The sequence below is a fragment of the Nerophis ophidion genome, linkage group LG15, assembly GCF_033978795.1.
Source record: "Nerophis ophidion isolate RoL-2023_Sa linkage group LG15, RoL_Noph_v1.0, whole genome shotgun sequence".
NCBI classification, from domain to species: domain Eukaryota; kingdom Metazoa; phylum Chordata; class Actinopteri; order Syngnathiformes; family Syngnathidae; genus Nerophis; species Nerophis ophidion.
In genome coordinates, this window is record NC_084625.1 from 12,267,750 (window position 1) to 12,290,479 (window position 22,730).

General features: G+C 43.2%; 1 protein-coding gene and 1 long non-coding RNA gene across 2 annotated transcripts in view; one reads left to right on the plus strand and one right to left on the minus strand.

Annotated features, from left to right (window-relative positions):
• The window catches only part of LOC133569296 (uncharacterized), a 36,262-nt gene extending 16,216 nt beyond the window's left edge, over positions 1-20,046 (minus strand). Inside the window, exons 1-2 of the long non-coding RNA XR_009809789.1 lie at positions 19,597-20,046; positions 10,149-10,243 (exon numbers count right to left, since the gene is read on the minus strand). This is a non-coding gene — a long non-coding RNA (uncharacterized LOC133569296). The remainder of the gene's footprint in view (positions 1-10,148; positions 10,244-19,596) is intronic.
• The window catches only part of drosha (drosha ribonuclease III), a 370,040-nt gene that overhangs the window by 218,874 nt on the left and 128,436 nt on the right, over positions 1-22,730 (plus strand). Inside the window, exon 24 of the mRNA XM_061921522.1 lies at positions 8,300-8,344. Within this exon, the coding sequence (XP_061777506.1) occupies positions 8,300-8,344 (45 nt within the window). The remainder of the gene's footprint in view (positions 1-8,299; positions 8,345-22,730) is intronic.

Sequence of the window (22,730 nt, forward strand, 5' to 3'; positions counted from 1 at the left end):
CGGGGAGAACATGCAAACTCAACACAGAAAGATCCCGAGCCTGGATTTGAACCCAGGACTGCAGGAACTTCGTATTGTGAGGCAGACGCACTAACCCCTCTTCCGCCGTGAAGCCCACAAAACATGCATTCCCTAAAAATATATATATATATATATTTTTTTTTTTTACAAAACATGCATTCCCTAAAAAAATAAAGTGCATTTAAGTGGATAAACCCACAACAAATGAATTATTGTCCTTTTGGCAAAAGTCTGCTTAGCCACAGTAGATAGACTAATAATGTAAACAGAAGACTCAAGTAAATCTCAATTAAGTGTGTGCTTGTAACCTCATACACTTATAATGTAAACAGCACACACACAATGTAAAGAGCACACATCAGAGAAATACTTTCTGCTCGGTATCGTGTAACGGGGCTCAATGTGCTCCATGAGTCTCCGAAAGCCAATGTCCTCCACAACACTAAAAGGTTGATCATCCAAAGCCATAAACTCCATTACCTTCTTTGAAATTCCGTTTGCTTTGGCACTGTCAGTCGCAAACTTATTCGTCCTCTCAAAGACGTCGGCCACGAGACAGTTTGGCTGAACATTCTTTGCAATCTGCAATACTTTTGTCACTTTCCAACACTTAAAAATATCTCCACACTGCGGACATTTTTCCGAAGGCCCCTGGTTACAACGTCACCGCGTCACTGCACGTTGGTTGATTGCGTCACACGCCACTATTCGGCCTTGCATTTAACTCATTCCACCGAGGGCCGAATGTGGCTTTTTTTGCCATATTCGGCCGAATATATTCGGTTACCGATTAATCGGTGCATCCGTAAAAAAATATATATTTGATGCGCATTTGTGGTTCTATTAGCCCTTTCACTGATTTTTGTTAGTCATAGGAACAAAGGCATAGAAACTACAGAACATAAAAAGTAAGAACATACGAGTGTTGAAATGTTTTTACCATGAATTGATTAACGTGGACCCGGACTTAAACAAGTTGAAAAACTTACAATCAATCAATCCTTATCGATACTTTTCAAAATAAAAAGGGACCATCAATCAATCAATGTTTATTTATACAGCCCTAAATCACAGATGACATTGTTGTCTTGGGAGAGCAACTCAGTGAAGTGGAAGATATGCTTAAAGACCTTGCAAATGCCAGCAAATGTTGTGGATTGAAAATGAATATGAAGAAAACAAAAGTTATGGCAAATTCCATGGTACCTCATGGACCTGTGACTGTTAATGGAAATGAAATTGATGAAGTTAATGAATATATCTATCTGGGGCAGAGATTTAGCCTGAAAGAAAAGAGTCATGAGTAGGAGATAGGGAGGAGAATCCGATTGGGCTGGTGCCAATATGGAAAACTGAGCAGCATCATGAGAGGAGAAATACCATTAAGTCTAAAAAGAAAGGTCTTTAATCAATGCGTGTTACCAACCATGACATATGGAGCTGAAACTTGGGCATTGTCAAATAAAATGGAAAAGAAAATAGCAGCAGCGCAACACAACATGGAAAGAAATATGCTCGGAATCACATATAAAGACAGAAAAACAAATGAATGGGTGAGAAAACAAACGCAAGTCCAAGACATTATGAGAACTATCAAATTAAATAAGTGGAAGTGGGCTGGACATATCAGTAGGAGAACCGATAATAGATGGACTTCTCTAATGACATCATGGAGACCCATGGATGGGAGCAGAAATAGAGGAAGACAAGAGAGTGAGATGGCGAGATGAAATAGACAAATATTGGGGAACAGTGCAGTGGCAGGGAGCAGCTAGAGATCGTTCACTTTGGCAGAAACATGCTGAGGCTTTCGTCCAGCAGTGGACTCACAACGGCTGATGATGATGGAATCACAAGTGTCTCAAAGGGCTGCACAAGCCACAACGACATCCGCGGTACAGAACCCGCATAAGGGCAAGGAAAAACTCACCCCAGTGGGACGTCGGTGACAGCGACTCTGAGAAACCCTGGAGGGGAGACTGAAAGCAATGGATGTCGAGCGGGTCTCAAAAAAAGTAATCATTGGCTTTATTTTAACAGAAAATACGAGGGATGTCCGATATTGCCTTTTTTGCCGATATCCGTTGTTCTTATATTATCCGACTATTAATTACCGATAGCCATATCAACCGATATCGTTATATATCCATCCATCCATCCATTTTCTACCGCTTATTCCCTTCTGGGGTCGCGGGGGGCGCTGTCGCCTATCTCAGCTACAATCGGGCGGAAGGCAGTGTACACCCTGGACAAGTCGCCATCTCATCGCAGGGCCAACACAGACAGACAGACAACACTCACATTCACACACTAGGGCCAATTTAGTGTTGCCAATCAACCTATCCCCAGGTGCATGTCTTTGGAAGTGGGAGGAAGCCGGAGTACCCGGAGGGAACCCACGCATTCACGGGGAGAACATGCAAACTCCACACAGAAAGATCCCGAGCCTGGATTTGAACCCAGGACTGCAGGAACTTCGTATTGTGAGGCAGACGCACTAACCCCTCTGCCACCGTGAAGCCCTATCGTTATATACAGTCGTGGAATTAACACATTATTTTGCCTATTTTTGTTGTGATGTCCCCCGCTGGATGCATTAAACCAGTGGTTCTCAACTTTTTTCAGTGATGTACCCCCTGTGAACATTTTTTTAATTCAAGTACCCCCTAATCAGAGCAAATCATTTTTGGTTGAAAAAAAGAGATAAAGAAGTAAAATACAATACTATGTCATCAGTTTCTGATTCATTAGATTGTATAACACTGCAAAATATTGCTCATTTGTAGTGGTCTTTCTTGAACAATTTGAAAAAAAAGGTACAAAAATAACTAAAAACTTGTTGAAAAATAAACAAGTAATTCAATTATAAATAAAAATTTCTACACATAGAAGTAATCATCAACTTAAAGTGCCCTCTTTGGGGATTGTAATAGAGATCATGAACTTAATTCTAAACATTTCTTCACAAAAATTTTTTTTTTTAACAATATGTATGGAACATGTCCACAAAAAAATCTAGCTGTCAACACTGAATATTGCATTGTTGCATTTCTTTTCACAGTTTATGAACTTAAATTCACATGTTGTTGAAGTATTAGTCAATGAATATATTTATAAAGGATTTTTGAATTGTTGCTACTTTTAGAATATTTAAAAAAAATCTCACGTACCCCTTGGCATACCTTCAAGTACCCCCAGTGGTACGCGTACCCCCATTTGAGAACCACTGCATTAAACAATGTAACAAGGTTTTCCAAAATAAATCAACTCAAGTTATGGAAAACTGCACTGCCATATTTATTATTGAAGTCACAAAGTGCATTATTTTTTTTAACATGCCTCAAAACAGCAGTTTGGAATTTGGGACATGCTCTCCTTGAGAGAGCATGAGGAGGTTGAGGTGGGCGGGGGTGTATATCGTAGCGTCCCGGAAGAGTTAGTGCTGCAAGGGATTCTAGGTATTTGTTCTGTTGTGTTACGGTGCGGATGTTCTCCCGAAATGTGTTTGTCATTCTTGTTTGGTGTGGGTTCACAGTGTGGCGCATATTTGTGACAGTGTTAAAGTTGTTTATACAGCCACCCTCAGTGTGCATTGGCGCTCGGTACTTCTCCCTACGTCTGTGTACACGTCAGCGTTTTAAAAAGTCATCCATTTTACTTTTTGAAACCGATACCGATAATTTAGAAACCGATGCTGATAATTTCCGATATTCATTTTAAAACATTTTAATATCGGCAGTCCGATATTATCGGACATCTCTAGAAAATGTGATACATTGAACATGTTTCTTATTGCAATCAAAGAACAATATTGGCATGAAATAGCAGTGAACATACCTGACATTAATCTACTTATGTTTTTCGTTTTAACACGTTCCGGCTACAATTTGTTAAAACGTAACAAGGATTTATGGTTGTGATTTATTTAAGATTTGTTTCAGACAAGCTACATGAAGGAACATCATGCGGTTACATTTGAACATTTCACCATATCTAAAAACGTGTAGGAAGACGCTAAGATTATATTTATTAATACCCCTTTTACATGTATACGCGATAACTTTATTTTATAAATTTTTTTACATTAAGTTCACTTTCTGCTTCTTCGAAGAGAAAAGTGTTTGGGAATAAATTAACACGTAATAACAGTTTGGTGAATGTTATGTATCACACATTATCATAATCGTATGATACTTATTCTTCTGTTGTTTAGATACTTTACATAATTTGGTTATGGCATGGGTGTCAAACTCTGGCCCGCGGGCCAAAACTGGCCCGCCCTGTGATTTAATTTGGCCCTTGAGGCAATATCAATTTAGCATTAGAGCTGGCCCGCCGGTGTCATACAGCGTCGGTGCCGCTCTAACACCACATTCACTGCTAATACTCATACTTGCCAACCCTCCTCATTTTCCCGGTAGACTCCCGAAGTTCAGTGCCCCTCCCGAAAATCTCCCGGGGCAACCATTCTCCTGAATTTTTACCGATTTCCACCTGGACAACTATTTTGGGGGCGTGCATTTAAGGCACTGCCTTTAGCGTTCTCTACAACCTGCCGTCACGTCCGCTTTTCCTCCATACTAACAGCGTGTCACATAATATTTGTGGCTTTTAAACACAAACATGCACAAGTGAATGCAATGCATACTTGGTCAACAGCCATACAGGTCACACTGAGGGTGGCCGTATAAACAACTTTAGCCCTGTTACAAATATGCGCCACACTGTGAACCCACACCAAACAAGAATGACAAACACATTTCGGGTGAACATCCGCACCGTAACACAACAGAACAAATACCCAGAAACCCTTGCAGCATTAACTCTTCCGGTAAACTTCCAGCAAACTGAACAAAAATTTACGTTTTATTCATGCATTTTCTCTTGCTACTTCAAGGCTTGAATGTTTGGTTCATTCATTATTGTTATTTTATTTTCAAATGTATTATTAGCCTGTGGAAAAAAATTGATATTTACCTCAGAAGATTGCAAATAGAAAAAAGGCATAAAATTTGTATTTATCTGATATGCCATTGATATTTTTTTAACTATTATTTGAAACTGGATTTTGCACGTCACTAAAGTTATATAAACCTTGCTTGTTCAATATTTAATGCAAAACCTGTTTGGTTCCCTATTAAAAGGTTCATTTGTTCAACCTTGGCCCGCAGCTTTGTTCCATTTAAAATTTTGGCCCACTCTGTATTTGAGTTTGACACCCCTGGGTTATGGAGTTACAGGGTCATACATTGGTCATACTTAATTTGCTCATGTGTCAAGGAACACGTTTCCTGAGTTTATAAACAAAGAAGACAACGTATTTTGTGATAATAAATAGAAATATTGATGTAATCACTGTAGTATCAACTATGTATGACTCTTTTACTTGGTATTGTTACTTATATTTGTATGGATTGCCCCATTTGTTTACATTCAGGAGCACGAGCTTGCTGTAAGCGGTTAGCTATTGTTTCCTCCTACGGTCTATATTGAAACATGGTTAGCTATTCCTCGTCCTGCAGGGATGATACTCGACTTGTAAACAACCCTAGTTTATTTTTGGATTTGTGATTTAGAAGTAGCAAAAACACTGTAGAGCAGGGGCGCTCACACTTTTTCTGCAGGCGAGCTACTTTTCAATTGACCAAGTCGAGGAGATCTACCTCATTCCTATTTATAATTTATATTTATTTATTTATGAAAGAGACATTTTTGTTAACAAGTTAATGGTGTTTAATGATAATACAAGCATGTTTAACACACATAGATTCCTTTCTTTCATGAAGACAAGAATATAAGTTGGTGTATTTGATTCTGATGACTTGCATTGATTGGAATTAGACAGTGGTGCTGATAACGTCCGCATTTTCAAATGGAGGGAAAAAAAAGTCCTCCTTTCTGTCCAATACCACATGAAAGTGGTTGGATTTGACATCTCATTTGTCCAACTTGCATACTCGTTTTTAAACACTTTGTTATGAGAGTAGCATATGTGTGTGGCCCTTTAATGCCTGGCAGCAGGTGAGTGACGTCAGTGACTGTGCGGGTGGGCAAGCAAGTGAGAAAGTGGTCGCTGAGGGCGGGGGAGAAATACATTGGCATCAAACTCCGTAGCTTGCTAGCTTGTGCACGCTAGCTTTCTGAGACTCTTATTTTGTTAGCACAGGCAGGATGAAACAGGTCTTTTATGGTGAAGACAGGAACTGTGCTGTCGGTCTTTAGAGTTTTGACAGTAGGTACGGAGTCTCTAGAAATAAAATGTGTTTCTCTGCGTCCGCCCTATTAGTGATTTTTTTCTTAAATATGAGCTCGCAGCAGCCAGCGTCATCTCACAAGATCCTCGGGTGCCGAGAATGTCAAACAACTGACGAAAGTGAAGTCTTGGTATGAGTGATGATTGCTCATTTTTATGTCTATTTTTTAATGCCTGGCTTGAGATCGACTGACACACCCTCCGAGATCGACCAGTCGATCTCGATCGACGTAATGCCCACCCCCTGCTGTAGAGGGATGTTAGCCGCTAGCTAACTATGGTCTTGTTCATAGCTTTAGCTTTTTAAGCTAAAAAACGGTCATTCTCCAAGGCAGCACGGTGGAAGCAGGGGTTAGTGTGTGCGCACCTCAGTCTCCTGGGTTCGATCCTGGGTTCGGGATCTTTCTCTGTGGAGTTTGCATGTTCTCCCTGTGACTGCGTGGGTTCCCTCCGTGCGCACCTGGGAATAGGCTGATTGGCAACACCAAATTGGCCCTAGTGTGTGAATGTGAGTGTGAATGCTGTCTGTCTATCCGTGTTGGCCCTTGGATGAGCTGGCGACTTGTCCAGGGTGTACGCCGCCTTCCGCCCGAAAGCCGCGGATAGGCTCCTGCACTCCGCTCGACCCCGAAAGAGACAAGCGGTATAAAATAGATGGGTAGATGGACGTCCATTCTCCTTCCGCTGTCTGTACGCTGTTTTTGCTTGTATGTGCTCTGTGTGTGTGTGTTAGAGCTCATATTACCAGCAACGTCACCAAGGCGTGCCATCATGTCCATGAATTCCCGATATTTTTCAAAGGCAGGATAGTACCTCTTTTAATTAATGTGCCGCGGTACCCTTGAGTACCGGTATACTCTACAACTCTAATACATATGCATGAAGTTAACGTAACTTAAGTATTCCAAATCCGAATGCTAATGATGGGTAATGACTTCAGTGCGGCACACTCACTGGCTCTATTGACAGGACCAGTCCTGGGTTCAAATCCAGGTTCGGGATCTTTCTGTGTGGAGTTTGCATGTTCTCTCCGTGAATGCGTGGGTTCCCTTCGGGTACTCCGGCTTCCTCCCACTTCCAAACACATGCATCTGGGGATAGGTTGATTAGCAACACTAAAATTGGCCCTAGTGTGTGAATGTGAGTGTGAATGTTGTCTGTCTATCTGTGTTGGCCCTGCGATGAGGTGGCGACTTGTCCAGGGTGTACCCCGCCTTCTGCCCGATTGTAGCTGAGATAGGCGCCAGCGCCCCCCGCGACCCCATAAAAGGGAATAAGGGGTAGAAAATGGATGGATGGATGTTCTTCAATAATGGCGCGGCATAGCTCGGTTGGTAGAGCGGCTGTGCCAGCAACTTGAGGGTTGCAGGTTCGATTCCCGTTTCCGCCATCCTAGTCACTGCCGTTGTGTCCTTGGGCAAGACACTTTACCCACCTGCTCCCAGTGCCACCCACACTGGTTTAAATGTAACTTAGATATTGGGTTTCACTATGTAAAGCGCTTTGAGTCACTAGAGAAAAGCGCTATATAAATATAATTCACTTCACTAATTCACATCTGATGATTAAAAAAGTGACTGCAGTTGACTTGCAAGTAGACCCAGACCCATCTCTCAAGCGGTCTTGGTCTTGTTTGATGCATAATATAATAATATAATGGAATATAAATGAATCGAATAACCGGGTTCACACTTACGAGTGTGAAGACATCCTGAGTTTCAGTTTTGACAGACGCTGCCGGACATCCAGGAGTTGTGCGAGTACATGCAGAATTACATGTGCTTGGTGATCGGTGTGGTTTCGCTCTCAAAAAACAATGGTTTTCAAAGGCTCCAGGCAACATCGGTTTAGTTTCGCTATCTGTTTGTGCGCTGCTCCCAGACTAGGAAGCGTTTACTCAAACATATTGACGACTTTCATTAATATTTCACCGGCTCCTGCAGGGCCAGGGGCTAGCAGGTGCCAGTTGGCCGGCTGGAGAATGTGATTGATGATTTGACGTATTAACATTTATTCTCGTTGCAGGACCTGCGGGATGTCTGGCTCAACTACCCGTCGCACCCTCTGCAGGTTGGTTGTCTCATTATCTGGTCATGTACATGTCATAGTTGTTTGTGTCCGACAAACTTAACAAGTTCTGTTATTTTCCAATCTTCATTGAAATAATATCACATGTTCAACAGTACTCATTCTCCATCCCCTCGGCAATCACTGTTCACTTACCATGTTGAATTGTTACCATTGTTTAAAGGGGAACATTATCACCAGACCTATGTAAGCGTCAATATATACCTTGATGGTGCAGAAAAAAGACCATATATTTTTTTAACCGATTTCCGAACTCTAAATGGGTGAATTTTGGCGAATTAAACGCATTTCTGTTTATCGCTCCTGTGGTGATGACGTCAGAACGTGACGTCTCTTGAGGTATTACAGCCGCCATTTTCATTTTCAACACATTACAAACACCGGGTTTCAGCTCTGTTATTTTCCGTTTTTTCGACTATTTTTTGGAACCTTGGAAACATCATGCCTTGTCGGTGTGTTGTCGGAGGGTGTAACAACACTAACAGGGAGGGATTCAAGTTGCACCACTGGCCCGAAGATGTGAAAGTGTCTGCCGCCAGACCCCCATTGAATGTACCAAAGTGGCTCCACATTTTACCGGCGATGACAGACATGGCACAGAGATGTATGGATAACCTGCAGATGCATTTGCAACGATAAAGTCAACGAAATCACAAAGGTGAGTTTTGTTGATGTTGACTTATGTGCTAATCAGACATATTTGGTTGCGGCGTGACTGCCAGCTAATCTATGCTAACATGCCACGCTAATCGATGATAACATGCTATTTACCGGCGGTGCTAAAGCAGACATGGCACAGAGATGTATGGATAACCTGCAGATGCATTTGCAACGATAAAGTCAACAAAATCACAAAGGTGAGTTTTGTTGATGTTGACTGCCAGCTAATCGATGCTAACATGCTACGCTAATCGATGCTAACATGCTACGCTAATCGATGCTAAAGCAGACATGGCACAGAGATGTATGGATAACATGCAGATGCATTTGCAACTATATTACGTTTACTTCCACCCACATTTAATGCGAAAAAAAAACTTACCAATCGACGGATTTAAGTTGCTCCAGTGTCACGAGATGCGAAAGTCCTGATCGTTTGGTCCGCACATTTTACCGGCGATGCTAACGCAGCTATTCGGCCATGCTATGGCTATGAATAGCATCAATAGCTATTCGCTCAATAGCTTCAGTTTCTTCTTCAATACTTTCATACTCCAACCATCTGTTTCAATACATGCGTGATCTGTTGAATCGCTTAAGCCGCTTAAATCCGAGTCTGAATCCGAGCTAATATTGCTATATCTTGCTTTGGTATCTGCCATTGTTTGTTTACATTGGCAGCACTGTATGACGTCACAGGGAAATGGATAGTCACATCGCAAATAGCGAAAATCAAGCACTTTAAAGCTTTTTTAGGGATATTTTAGGGAAAAAACTTCAAAAAATACAACAAGCCACTGGGAACTGATTTTTATTGTTTTTAAACCTTTTGAAATTGTGATAATGTTCCCCTTTAAAGGAAAATGATTTTATAGCAAATGATGAATAACTAAAGAAAAAAATAGTTCCAAGATGCTAACCTCTAACCATGGATTTCCACCGGATGCAGAGAAGCTGCAGCCATTAGCCTTCAGGCACGCGAAAACGCGTACATCTGTGTTTTTAAACATTTAAGCATATAAGCAACGCTCCTTTAACATTTGCAAAAAACTCTTGTGGATGTACTACCAGTCTGTGGTTGCCAGTGTTCTGTTCTACGTGGTAGTGTGCTTAGGGGTTGACTCACCGGTGACCGTGGCAGAGAAGAGGACTGTGGAAAAACTAGTGAGCATCATGGATGATGCCTGTCACACTCTGTCAGTCACCCGGGGGTGGAGGGTACTAGGATGACAGGGGATGCAAAACAATAATTATTTATACATAGTAGGGATGTGGAAAAAAATCGATTCAAATTCGAATCGCGATTCAGAATCAATTCTCATTTTTAAAAAATAGATTTATTTATTTTTTTAAATTAATCAATCCAACAAAACAATACACAGCAATACCATAACAATGCAATCCAATTCCAAAACCAAACCTGACCCAGCAACTCTCAAAACTGCAATAAACCGAGCAATTGAGAGGAGTCAAAAAAACACGACACAGAACAAACCAAAAGTAGTGAAACAAAAAATGAATATTATCAACAACAGTATCAATATTAGTTATAATTTCAGCATAGCAGTGATTAAAAATCCCTCATTGACATTATCATTAGACATTTATAAAAATAAAAAAAGAACAATAGTGTTAGAGTGGCTTACACTTGCATCGCATCTCATAAACTTGACAACACACTGTGTCCAATGTTTTCACAAAGATAAAATAAGTCATATTTTTGGTTCATTTAATAGTTAAAACAAATTGACATTATTGCAATCAGTTGATAAAACATTGTCTTTTACAATTATAAAAGCTTTTTACAAAAATCTACTATTCTGCTTGCATGTCAGCAGACTGGGGTAGATCCTGCTGAAATCCTGTGTATTGAATGAATAGAGAATCCTTTTGAATCGGGAAAAAATTGTTTTTGTATCGAGAATCGTGTTGAATTGGAAAAAAAAAAAAACAATTTTGAATTGAATCGTGACCCCAAGAATCGATATTGAATCGAACTGTGGGACACCCAAAGATTCACAGCCCTAATACTGTATATACCATTATTTACTTTTGAAATTCGATCTCAATTCTTTACACTGCTGCTGGAATTTAAATTTTCCTGAAGGAATCAATAATGTACTATTTATCTATTCATTTTCGCGTCAAAATATCACTTCCGGATTTTTTTTAACGGAAAAAAAAAATAGGATTTAGACAAAATTTGCTGAACGCTCGCCTCAGCCGCAGAAACTCGCCCTCTTGCCTAAATGCACGATCAGGGGCGCTGAAACGAGCTCGCTAGTTAGCGTAGTTAGCATCATCTAGCTAGCTTACTTGTCGTCGCCTGCCTTTGCTCTCTAAGCCACGACGTTGACGGCTTTCTACTTTGCTGCTAATCGAATTTGGATGATTGCAATTCAAACGCTTAGTTTCGAACCAATTGTAGTTCTACAGTTTTGCACGGCGTGCAATTTTTCAACCATCAACTGTAACAATTAACTATTACTTTGCAGACAATTAAGCATATCTTTTTTTAGGAAGGATAGGCAATATTTCTGACTGTAGAGAACAATGATAATACTAGATTTTATTTGTAAACGCACTTTACAACGAACAAACAACCTTAAAGTGCTACAGTGCATTTAAAAAACAACGCTAGAACCACAAATAGCTGCCCCCAACAGGTAAAATAAATAGTAAAATAAAATACATATAATTATAATAATAATAATGGATTAGATTTATATCACGCTTTTCTATTATTAGATACTCAAAGCGCTCACAGAGAAGTGGCAACCCATAATTCATTCACACCTGGTGGTGGTAAGCTACATCAGTAGCCACAGCTGCCCTGGGGTAGACTGACGGAAGCGTGGCTGCCAGTTTGCGCCTACGGCCCCTCCGACCACCACCTATCATTCATTCACCAGTGTGAGCAGGACCGGGGGCAAAGGGTGAAGTGTCCTGCCCAAATAGAACTGCCTAATAGCTAGCACTAGCACACATATATGGGTTGTACTTGTATAGCGCTTTTCTACCTTCAAGGTACTCAAAGCGCTTTGACACTACTTCCACATTTACCCATTGACACACACATTCACACACTGATGGAGGGAGCTGCCATGCAAGGCGCTAACCAGCACCCATCAGGAGCAAGGGTGAAGTGTTTTGTTCAGGACACAACGGACGTGACGAGGTTGGTACATGGTGGGGATTGAACCAGGGACCCTTGGTTTTTCGCACGGCCACTCTCACACTGCGCCACGCCGTCCCCTAAAAAAAGTAGTTTTTTTTTTTTTTTAAGAAGGGTTTTTAAGCCTTTTTTAAAAGTATCCACAGTCTGTGGCGCCCTCAGGTGGTCAGGGAGAACGTTCCACAGACTGGGAGGGGCGGAGCAGAAAGCCCGGTCTCCCATAGTTTGGAGCTTTGTCCTCGGAGGTTGGAGGAGGTTAGCCCGTCTGGAGCGGTGGTGTCGTTTGGAGGATTTGGGGGTGAGCAGTTTGTTGATGTAGAGGGGGGCATTTCCATGGAAGTAGTGGTGAGTTAGTAGGGAGACTTTGTATTAGGGGACGAGCCTCTCGCATCACAGAGAGTGAGTGAGGGGCGGAGTTTTGCAATGTTCCTGAACACCTCTTAGACAGGAAGGCTGCATGCCAATTAATGGTCGGACGCGTCTTGTTCATGAGATACATGAATTTCGTCTGTGCTGCTGATGGGCGCCGTGCATGGTGACGTCGTGCACACCTGCAGGCATCGATAAGGGAATGGTTAAAAACACTCTCAAATGGGTCCCAAGGATCAAAAGCCTGGTAGCCGGGTTTCACCAAGAACCAATTTTCGAATCCCTTCCCTATAAGTCAACGTGTCAGTTTTCACAATCATATTACAGGCATATCTTGGACAGCTATTTCTGGGGCCTGTTTCATATATCAGCCGATACGGGAAGCAGGAGAGTGGTTAGCAGGATGTGTGTGCCACAGATCTTGTTACGGTTGTGGTTCGGCAAGACTAAACTGTTATCTTTTCCACCAGTCAAGTCAGTTCCGTCACAGAATATTGCTCGAGGCGTTCCGCAGTGTTATGTATCTTACAAACAATCCAATATCCTTAACTTGAACAACTATTTAGCTCCAATAAAATTTGTATTTTTTACTTTTCAGCCTTTACCTATCTGGAATAGCAGGCAGTTTATTTGGCGTGAATGGGAGAGTGGCTGTGCCAGCAACCTGAGGGTTCCTGGTTCAATCCCCACCTTCTACCAACCTTGTCACGTCTGTTGTTGTGTCCTTGCTCCTGACGGGTCGTGGTTAGGGCCCTGCATGGCAGCTGTGTGAATGGGTGAATGTGGAAATAGTGTCAAAGCGCTTTGAGTACCTTGAAGGTAGAAAAGCTCTATACAAGTAAAAGCCATTTACCATTTACTCCTGGACCTCTGCAAGGACAGAATAAACCAAGGGCGTCCAACTGACAGATGCACACTCAAAATCAAAGCATGCAAAGGCCATTTTGATATGTTTCATTTTCCAAACCAATACAATATCTACATTTCTTTTCAACTTTTAGGGCTAAAAAATAAGTCTTATTATTTTTTTTATTTTTTTTTATGCAACACTTAACTTTTAAGATCAATGTCAGGTCTATCTGTCATACAAATGTTTTTGTTTGTGTGTTTTATGCCATTTTTGACAAAAGCATTTTTTAATAGTAACAACACAAAATAAGCAGTGTTTTTCCCTAATATATTTCCAAGTGCAATATTTGGTGTGATGTAATTGGAGCCTTAACTATGTCAATAATTCATTATCCATCCATCCGTTTTCTACTGCTTATTCCCTTTGGGGTGGCGCTGGTGCTTATCTCCGCTACAATCGGGCGGAAGGCAGAGTACACCCTGGACAAGTCGCCACCTCATCGCAGGTCCAACATAGAAAGACAGACAACATTCCCACTCACATTCACACACTAGGGCCAGTTTAGTGTTCAATCAATCAATCAATCGGGGCGGTATAGCTCGGTTGGTAGAGCGGCCGTGCCAGCAACTTGAGGGTTGCAGGTTCGATTCCTGCTTCCGCCATCCTAATCACTGCCGTTGTGTCCTTGGGCAAGACACTTTACCCACCTGCTCCCAGTGCCACTCACACTGGTTTAAATGTAACTTAGATATTGGGTTTCACTATGTAAAGCGCTTTGAGTCACTAGAGAAAAGCGCTATATAAATATAATTCACTTCACTTCAATCAATCAATCAATCAATGTTTATTTATATAGCCCTAAATCACAAATGTCTCAAAGGAATATACAAACCACTACGACATCCTCAGAAGAACCCACATAAGAGCAAGGAAAACTCACACCCAGTGGGACGCCAGTGACAACGATGACTATGAGAAACCTTCGAGAGGACCTCAAATGTGGGCAACTCCCCCCCCCCCCCCCTCTAGGGGACCGAAAGCAATGGATGTCGAGCGGGTCTAACATGATACTGTGAAAGTTCAATCCATAGTGGCTCCAACACAGCCGCGAGAGTTCAGTTCAAAACTAGATAGCAAGAAACCATCCCAAGAGGAGTCGGATCAGCAGCAAAGAGATGTCCCCAACTGATACACAGGCGAGCGTACATCCTCGGTCCCGACTCTGGACAGCCAGTACTTCATCAATGGCCATCGGACCGGACCCCCTCCGCAAGGAAGGGTAGTACAGAGGAGAAAAAGAAAAGAAGCGGCAGATCAACTGGTCTAAAAAGGAGGTCTATTTAAAGGCTAGAGCATACAAATGAGTTTTAAGGTGAGACTTAACTTGTTAACAAAAACGTCTCGGATGTCGAGCGGGTCTAACATGATACTGTGAAAGTTCAATCCATAGTGGCTCCAACACAGACGCGAGAGTTCAGTTCAAAGCGGATCCAAGACAGCAGCGAGAGTCCCGTCCACAGCAAACCATCCCAAGCGGAGGCGGATAAGCATCGTAGAGATGTCCCCAACCGATACACAGGGGAGCGGTCCATCCTGGGTCCCGACGAGCGATCCATCCTGGGTTTCGACTCTGGACAGCCAGTACTTCATCCATGGTCATCGGACCGGACCCCCTCCACAAGGGAGGGGGGGACAGAGGAGAAAAAAAAAAAGAAGCGGCAGATCAACTGGTCTAAAAAGGAGGTCTATTTAAAGGCTAGAGTATACAAATGAGTTTTAAGGTGAGACTTAAATGCTTCTACTGAGGTAGCATGTCGAACTGTTGCCAATCAACCTATCCCCAGGTGCATGTCTTTGGAGGTGGGAGGAAGCCGGAGTACCCGGAGGGAACCCACGCAGTCACGGGGAGAACATGCAAACTCCAAACAGAAAGATCCCAAGCCTGGGATTGAACCCAAGACTACTCAGGACCTTCGTATTGTGAGGCAGACACACTAACCCCTCCTCCACCGTGCTGCCCTTATAATTCATTACATTAATTTTATTTATTATTAATTTTAAAAAACAAATCCATTAAAATACCCATAAGTGTTAAAAATACTCAACCTTGTTTTTCTCTCAATGCTCATATCTCCTAATTAACTTCATATCCATCCATCGATTATATGTTTTGATACATTTTTTTAAGTTTTCTTTTTATATTTGTTTAATGCCTTTTTTGTCAAAAAAAACTTTTTTTTATATGGCAACACGCAAAATATGCAATATTTTCCCAAAATTGTATTTTAAATTGGAATTTTTAATATCAATCAATCAATCAATGTATGTCTATTTATATAGCCCTAAGTCCCCTAGTGTCTCAAATGGCTGCACAAGCAATAGTGACATCCTCGGTTCAAAGCCCACATAAGGACACGGAAAAACTCACAACCCAGGTGGATGTCAATGTGAATGACTATGAGAAACCTTGGCGAGGACCGCAGATGTGGGTGACCTCTCCCCCCTCTAGGGGAGACCGGTTCAATGGGGTCTAGCATAATATTGTGAAAGTCCAGTCCATAGTGGATCTAACATAATAGTGAGAGTCCAGTCCATAGTGGGGCCAGCAGGAGACCATCCGGAGTGCAGACGGGTCAGCAGCGCAGAGATGTCCCCAACCGATGCACAGGTGAGTGGTCCACCCCCGGGTCCCGACTCTGGACAGCCAGCTCTTCATCCATTGCCACCGGACCTTTTCTCCCCTCTCCACAAGGGAGATGGGGGCAGAGGAGAAAAGGAAAGAAAGGGCAGATCAACTGGTCTAAAAAGGGGGTTTATTTGAAGGCTAGAATACAAAAATGAGTTTCATGATGGGACTTAAATGCTTCTACTGAGGTAGCATCTCAGGTCCTTTAAAAAATAAAAAATAAAATCTTTATACTTGTGAAACTAGTTTGGACAATAATGTCTGTGCGTTGAGTAGGGGTGTAACGGTACGTGTATTTGTATTGAACCGTTTCGGTACGGGGGTGTACCGAACAAGTTTCCACATGAACATATGTAGTAGCCGCCTAAGCTAAAGTCTTAACAAGCTGCTCTGCTTTCTGCCTCTGTCTCCTGCACAGCATCCAGCATTGTCCCACCCACACAACCATAGCTGTAACAGCCAATCAGTAGTGCGTATTCAGAGCAGTAACAGCCAATCAGCAGTGCGTATTCAGAGCGCATGGAGTCAGTGCTTCTGCGGTGGGGTTAGCAGATAGGTGTTTAGCAGGTTAGCATAAGGCAGCGGACTTTCCCCAAATTATAATAAACACTTCCCAGTCAACTACTAGTATCATCAATATGAGCCCGTTGACCTTCTAGAAACTTAAACTGCAGCTCAGCTCGCTCGCAGTCCTGGCTTGAGGTGAAGGCTAATTAGCTTTTAGCGTAACATTAGCTCATTTTGCGGTGTGTGTGTGTGTGTGTGTTACCTGGAGGTGATTCCAAAGTACTGGAACCCGAATAGAAAACGCTATATATGGCAGCTAAATATGCCGTAATGCGATAATTTACTTTAATACATCAATAATTCATAACATTGATTTTGATCCATCATTATTTTTTGAGCTATCAGAGTTTTAAAGCAATAATGGCCTGTCTGGCAGCTTTGAGTAATTAAAGTCAATATTGCAACTTTTCTCCTTACATTTCACCTATTTGGTCTTTTGTTTATGTTTTTTCTAATCAGACTTAGAATGTGCCACGGATCAAAAAAAAAAAAAGCTGTGTGCCACTAATGGCCCCCGGACCACACATTGGACACCCCTGGAATAAACTGTTTGTCGTTCGCTCTACCACAACTCCCCTCATCACATGATTATGTGCACATTTGCGAGATCTCGTAAAAGTCAGTGCTATTTCGCTGCGCATCAAACTGCAGTGGGGATCGGCGGATGGCGGCGACGTTCCGTAGCGGCGCCGTTCAGAAGATGTTACGCATCCAGTGGAAATCCATGCATCGTCAATCAATCAATTAATCAAAGTTTATTTATACAGCCCTAAAAGGGCTCCTGTTCACTGATCTTCGGATTGCAATTTACGTCTCCTGTTTCATCCATCTATTCTTGCCTTTGCATCATCTGCCCAGAAACACGGCACAAGTCAAGAGTGTGTTGTTTGAAATTAGGATTTCGGAGAAGACATCAAAGATGCTGTAACAGGATTACAGTCCCGGATCACACGGACCCTACAGGGACCGCCGGGCTTCCTGCTCTCTGATGCGCTCGCGAGGAGCAAGTGTTTCTTTGTGTCTCCCTGCCGAGGCTCGTCTTTTTAAGCGTTTTGTTCTCTTCTTCTCCCTGCATGGGGTTTCTGCGTACATTATGCATATCCCTGTTTTGGCCCAGAATAACAGGCTGCACTTGTTTGTTTTCGTCGTAAAACTCTGATCTTGTTTTGGTGGCTTCCGTCTTCTGCTGCTGCTGCCGCATAGTGGTAGTGAGGCAGAAGCTCCAGAGGTGTGGGCTGTGTGGTCAGGGTGGAGCGCCGGGGTCAGCCCCAGACCTCCCTGTGGCGTGAGGAGAGCAGTCATTATCTGCTTCAGAGCGGCAACATCATTACCACACTGTGCGTTAAGGGGCTGAGGTTTCTCGCAGTTGGGGCGGTACTTTACTAGCAGCCTTTGGTAGTTGGATAGTATCCCGACCTCATGGCTTATGGCAAGCACTTTGGTAACGGAGGCAAGGAAAAACGCCCTCTAAAGTCTGCCACACACATTTTTTAATGACTAGACTAGAAATATGCCCTGCCAACCCAACCAATGCTGTCAACATTTCTACATTAAATAGGCTAAATCAGGCGTCTCAGACATTCGGCCCGCGAGACCTTATTTTGCGGCCCCCACCTTAATATGAACGTTTAAAGGGGAACATTAGCACCATTTCAGAAGGGTTAAAACCAATAAAAATCAGTTCCCAGTGGCTTATTTTATTTTTCGAATTTTTTTTCAAAATTTTACCCGTCCCGGAATATCCATCCATCCATCATCTTCCGCTTATCCGAGGTCGGGTCGCGGGGGCAGCAGCCTAAGCAGGGAAACCCAGACTTCCCTCTCCCCAGCCACTTCGTCTAGCTCTTCCCGGGGGATCCCGAGGCATTCCCAGGCCAGCCGGGAGACATAGTCTTCCCAACGTGTCCTGGGTCTTCCCCGTGGCCTCCTACCAGCTGGACGTGCCCTAAACACCTCCCTAGGGAGGCGTTCGGGTGGCATCCTGACCAGATGCCCGAACCACCTCATCTGGCTCCTCTCGATGTGAAGGAGCGGCGGCTTTACTTTGAGTTCCTCCCGGATGGCAGAGCTTCTCACCCTATCTCTAAGGGAGAGCCCCGCCACACGGCGGAGGAAACTCATTTCGGCCGCTTGTACCCGTGATCTTATCCTTTCGGTCATGACCCAAAGATCATGACCATAAGTGAGGATGGGAACGTAGATCAACCGGTAAATTGAGAGCTTTGCCTTCCGGCTCAGCTCCTTCTTCACCACAACGGATCGATACAACGTCCGCATTACTGAAGACGCCGCACCGATCCGCCTGTCGATCTCACGATCCACTCTTCCCCCACTCGTGAACAAGACTCCTAGGTACTTGAACTCCTCCACTTGGGGCAGGGTCTCCTCCCCAACCCGTCCCGGAATATCCCTAGAAAAAGCTTTAAAGTGCTTGATTTTCGCTATTGTGACGTCACTTAGCGATTCCAATACAAACAATGGCGAATAGCACAGCAAGATATAGCGACATTAGCTCGGATTCAGACTCTGATTTCAGCGGCTTAAGCGATTCAACAGATTACACATGTATTGAAACATATGTTTGGAGTATGGAGGCAGATAGCGAAAACAAAATTGAAGAAGAAACTGAAGCTATTGAGCGAATAGCAATTCACGCTATTCGGCCATCATTGCGTTAGCATCGCCGGTAAAATGTGCAGACCAACCGACCAGGACTTTCGCATTGACACTGGATCAACTTAAATCCGTCGATTGGTAAGGGTTTGTTTCGCATTAAATGTGGGTGGAAGGAAATGCTGGATGTAAATATAGTTTCAATTGTACATACAGGTAGCCTAAGTAGCATGTTAGCATCGATTAGCTGGCAGTCGTGCCGCGACCAAATATGTCTGATTTGCACATAAGTCAATAACAACAACAACACTCACCTTTGTGATTTCGTTGGCTTTATCGTTGGGAATGTATCTGCTTTGAGTGTCGCGGGATATCCAGAAATTTTTGCCATGTCTGTGCCTTCTCTGTCGTAGCATCGCCGGTAAAAACCAAACGGGGCACTTTTGCATCTCTTGACACTGGAGCAACTTGAATCCGCTGATTAAGTGTTTGTTTGGCATTAAATGTGGATGGAGGGAAAGGCTAGATGTAAATATAGCTACAAATGAGGCATAATGCTGCAATATGTACACACAGCTAGCCTAAATAGCATGTCAGCATCGATTAGCATGCCGTGCTAATCGATGCACATTCTACGTAAATCAACTTGAATCTGTCCCTGATCGTGTTGTTTCACCCTCCGACAACACACCGACGAGGCATGATGTCTCCAAGGTATCGGAAAACAGTCGAAAAAACGGAAAATAACAAAGCTGATTTGACTCGATGCGTCTAATGTGTAGGGAAAAATGCCGTTGAGTACCGATGTGACGTCATGTTCTGACGTCGTCGCTCAGAGAGGCATGAACTGAAAGGCGTTTAATTCCCCAAAATTCACCCATTTAGAGTTCGGAAATCGGTTTAAAAAATATATGGTCTTTTTTCTGCAACATCAAGGTATATATTGACGCTTACTTAGGTCTGGTTATAATGTTTCCCTTTGATGTTAGTGAGGCCCGCAAGTTTTACATGAATGGCGCTTGGCAGCGTTGTGTTATTTGGGTCCAAAATGGCTCTTTCCACGTTCTGGGTTGCCCACCTCTGCATTAGTGGAAAAGCGGCAAATGAGTGAAAGCGACAGACGTTGCCATGGAGACGAGGGGTTTCTTACGTGTCTGGCTGCAGTCATACCGCGACACCTGTCCGTCAGTAATAACAGTCCCCGATAACCTGGACCAATTCATTTATTTTTTATTATTGTTTAATTTGCATTGCCTCATACGATGAACACGAGATATAGTTCTATATGACGCCGGATAACACACCGGGAGCCGTCACTTTTTTTTGCGCTCGCTATCCCGGACACAAATCTTCGTTGACTGAAATGTTGAAATATAATATTTATTCTACCCATTTTTACAAAATTGGAAAACATTAGTAAAACAGAGGCTTCTTAGAGGATGGCATAATGTTTAGATATTACTGGCTTAGAATGGCCAAATGTCCAAGTTAAAGAAAATGGCGGTCTGTCTTCTTTGAATGGATTTATAACAATCTCCGCAAGCTGGGTAATGTTTGCTGTGGTCTGGAACAACATGGCACACAAACAACTATCAGACACTGCAGCCAATATTACATACAGATAATATGTCACGAGAAATGCAGATATAATCTGAGGGTTCCTGGTTCAATCCCCACCTTCTACCATCCTAGTCACGTCCGTTGTGTCCTTGGGCAAAACACTTCACCCTTGCTCCTGATGGGTCCTGGTTAGCGCCTTGCATGACAGCTCCCGCCATCAGTGTGTGAATGGGTGAATGTGGAAATACTGTCAAAGCGCTTTGGGCTCCTTAAAAAGAGGTAGAAAAGCGCTATAAAAGTACAACCATTTACCATTTTAAATAGACAGAGGACATATGAAATTAAATGAGCTCAAATAAACATACAAGTGAGGCATAATGATGCAATATTTACATAAAACTATCCTAAATAGCATGTTAGCATTGATTCGCTTGAAGTCATGCACTCCACACAAGTCAATAACATCAACAAAGCTCACATGTGTGCATTCACACACAGCATAAATAGTTTGGTGGACAAAATGAGACAAAGAAAGAGTGGCATAAAACAAGAAAATTGTACATGTAAACAAACCCCGGTGAGTTCAAGGACTGCCAAAATTAGTAGGACAAAATGGCACTCGCCAAATACTCTCATCAGAAAAGCATGTTTAATATAAATGTCCTCCTAGAGCAGGGGTCGGCAACCCGCGGCCTCGGAGCCGCATGCGGCTCTTTGACCACTCTGATGTGGCTCAGCCGCATACTTGCCGACCGCCCGGAGAAGTCCGGTAGATTTCCAATTTTAATGTCTCTATCAGAAATCTCCCGGGTAAACATTTTTCGATTTTCACCCAGACATGAACCTTGAGGGCGTGCCGTGATGACAATCCCACTAACACCCTTTCTACATGTCATCGCGCTAGGATTTTCACCATGCTATCTGCGTGCCGGCCGTCCGCTCACATTTTGGATGCGACCTCTATCTGAACGCATACGCAACTGCAAGGCATACTTGCTCAACAGCCACACAGGTCACAATGAGGGTTGTGATATAAACAATTTTAACACTCTTACTAACATGCACCACACTGTGAACCCACACCAAACAAGAATGACAAACACATTTCAGGAGAACATCCGCACTATATCCATCCATCCATCCATTTTCTACCGCTTATTCCCTTTTTGGGGTCGCGGGGGGCGTTGGCGCCTATCTCAGCTACAATCGGGCGGAAGGCGGGGTACACCCTGGACAAGTCGCAATCTCATCGCAGGGCCAACACAGATAGACAGACAACATTCACACTCACATTCACACACCAGGGCCAATTTAGTGTTGCCAATCAACCTATCCCCAGGTGCATGTCTTTGGAAGTGGGAGGAAGCCGGAGTACCCGGAGGGAACCCACGCATTCACGGGGAGACCATGCAAACTCCACACAGAAAGATCCCGAGCCTGGATTTGAACCCAGGACTGCAGGAACTTTGTATTGTGAGGCAGATGCACTAACCCCTCTGCCACCGTGAAGCCCCATCCGCACTATAACCCAACATAAACACGACAGAACATATACCCAGAATCCCATGTATCCTGACTCTTCCGGGCTCCATTATACACCCAGCTACCACCAACCCAACTCCGCCCACCTCAACCGACGCACGGAGGCTTGGTGTGGGTTCACAGTGTGGCGCATATTTGTAAGAGTGCTAAAGTTGTTTAAACGGCCACCCTCTGTGTGACCTGTATGGCTGTTGACCAAGTATGCCTTGCAGTCTCTTACGTGTGTCTGCAATAGCCTCGTCAAACAATTCTTTGGGCTGGCAAGCTATTTGTACAATCTGTAGAGGGCGGTAGTGACATCATTGTACGCCCTTATTATTGTTCATTAGGTGAACACCAGCATACA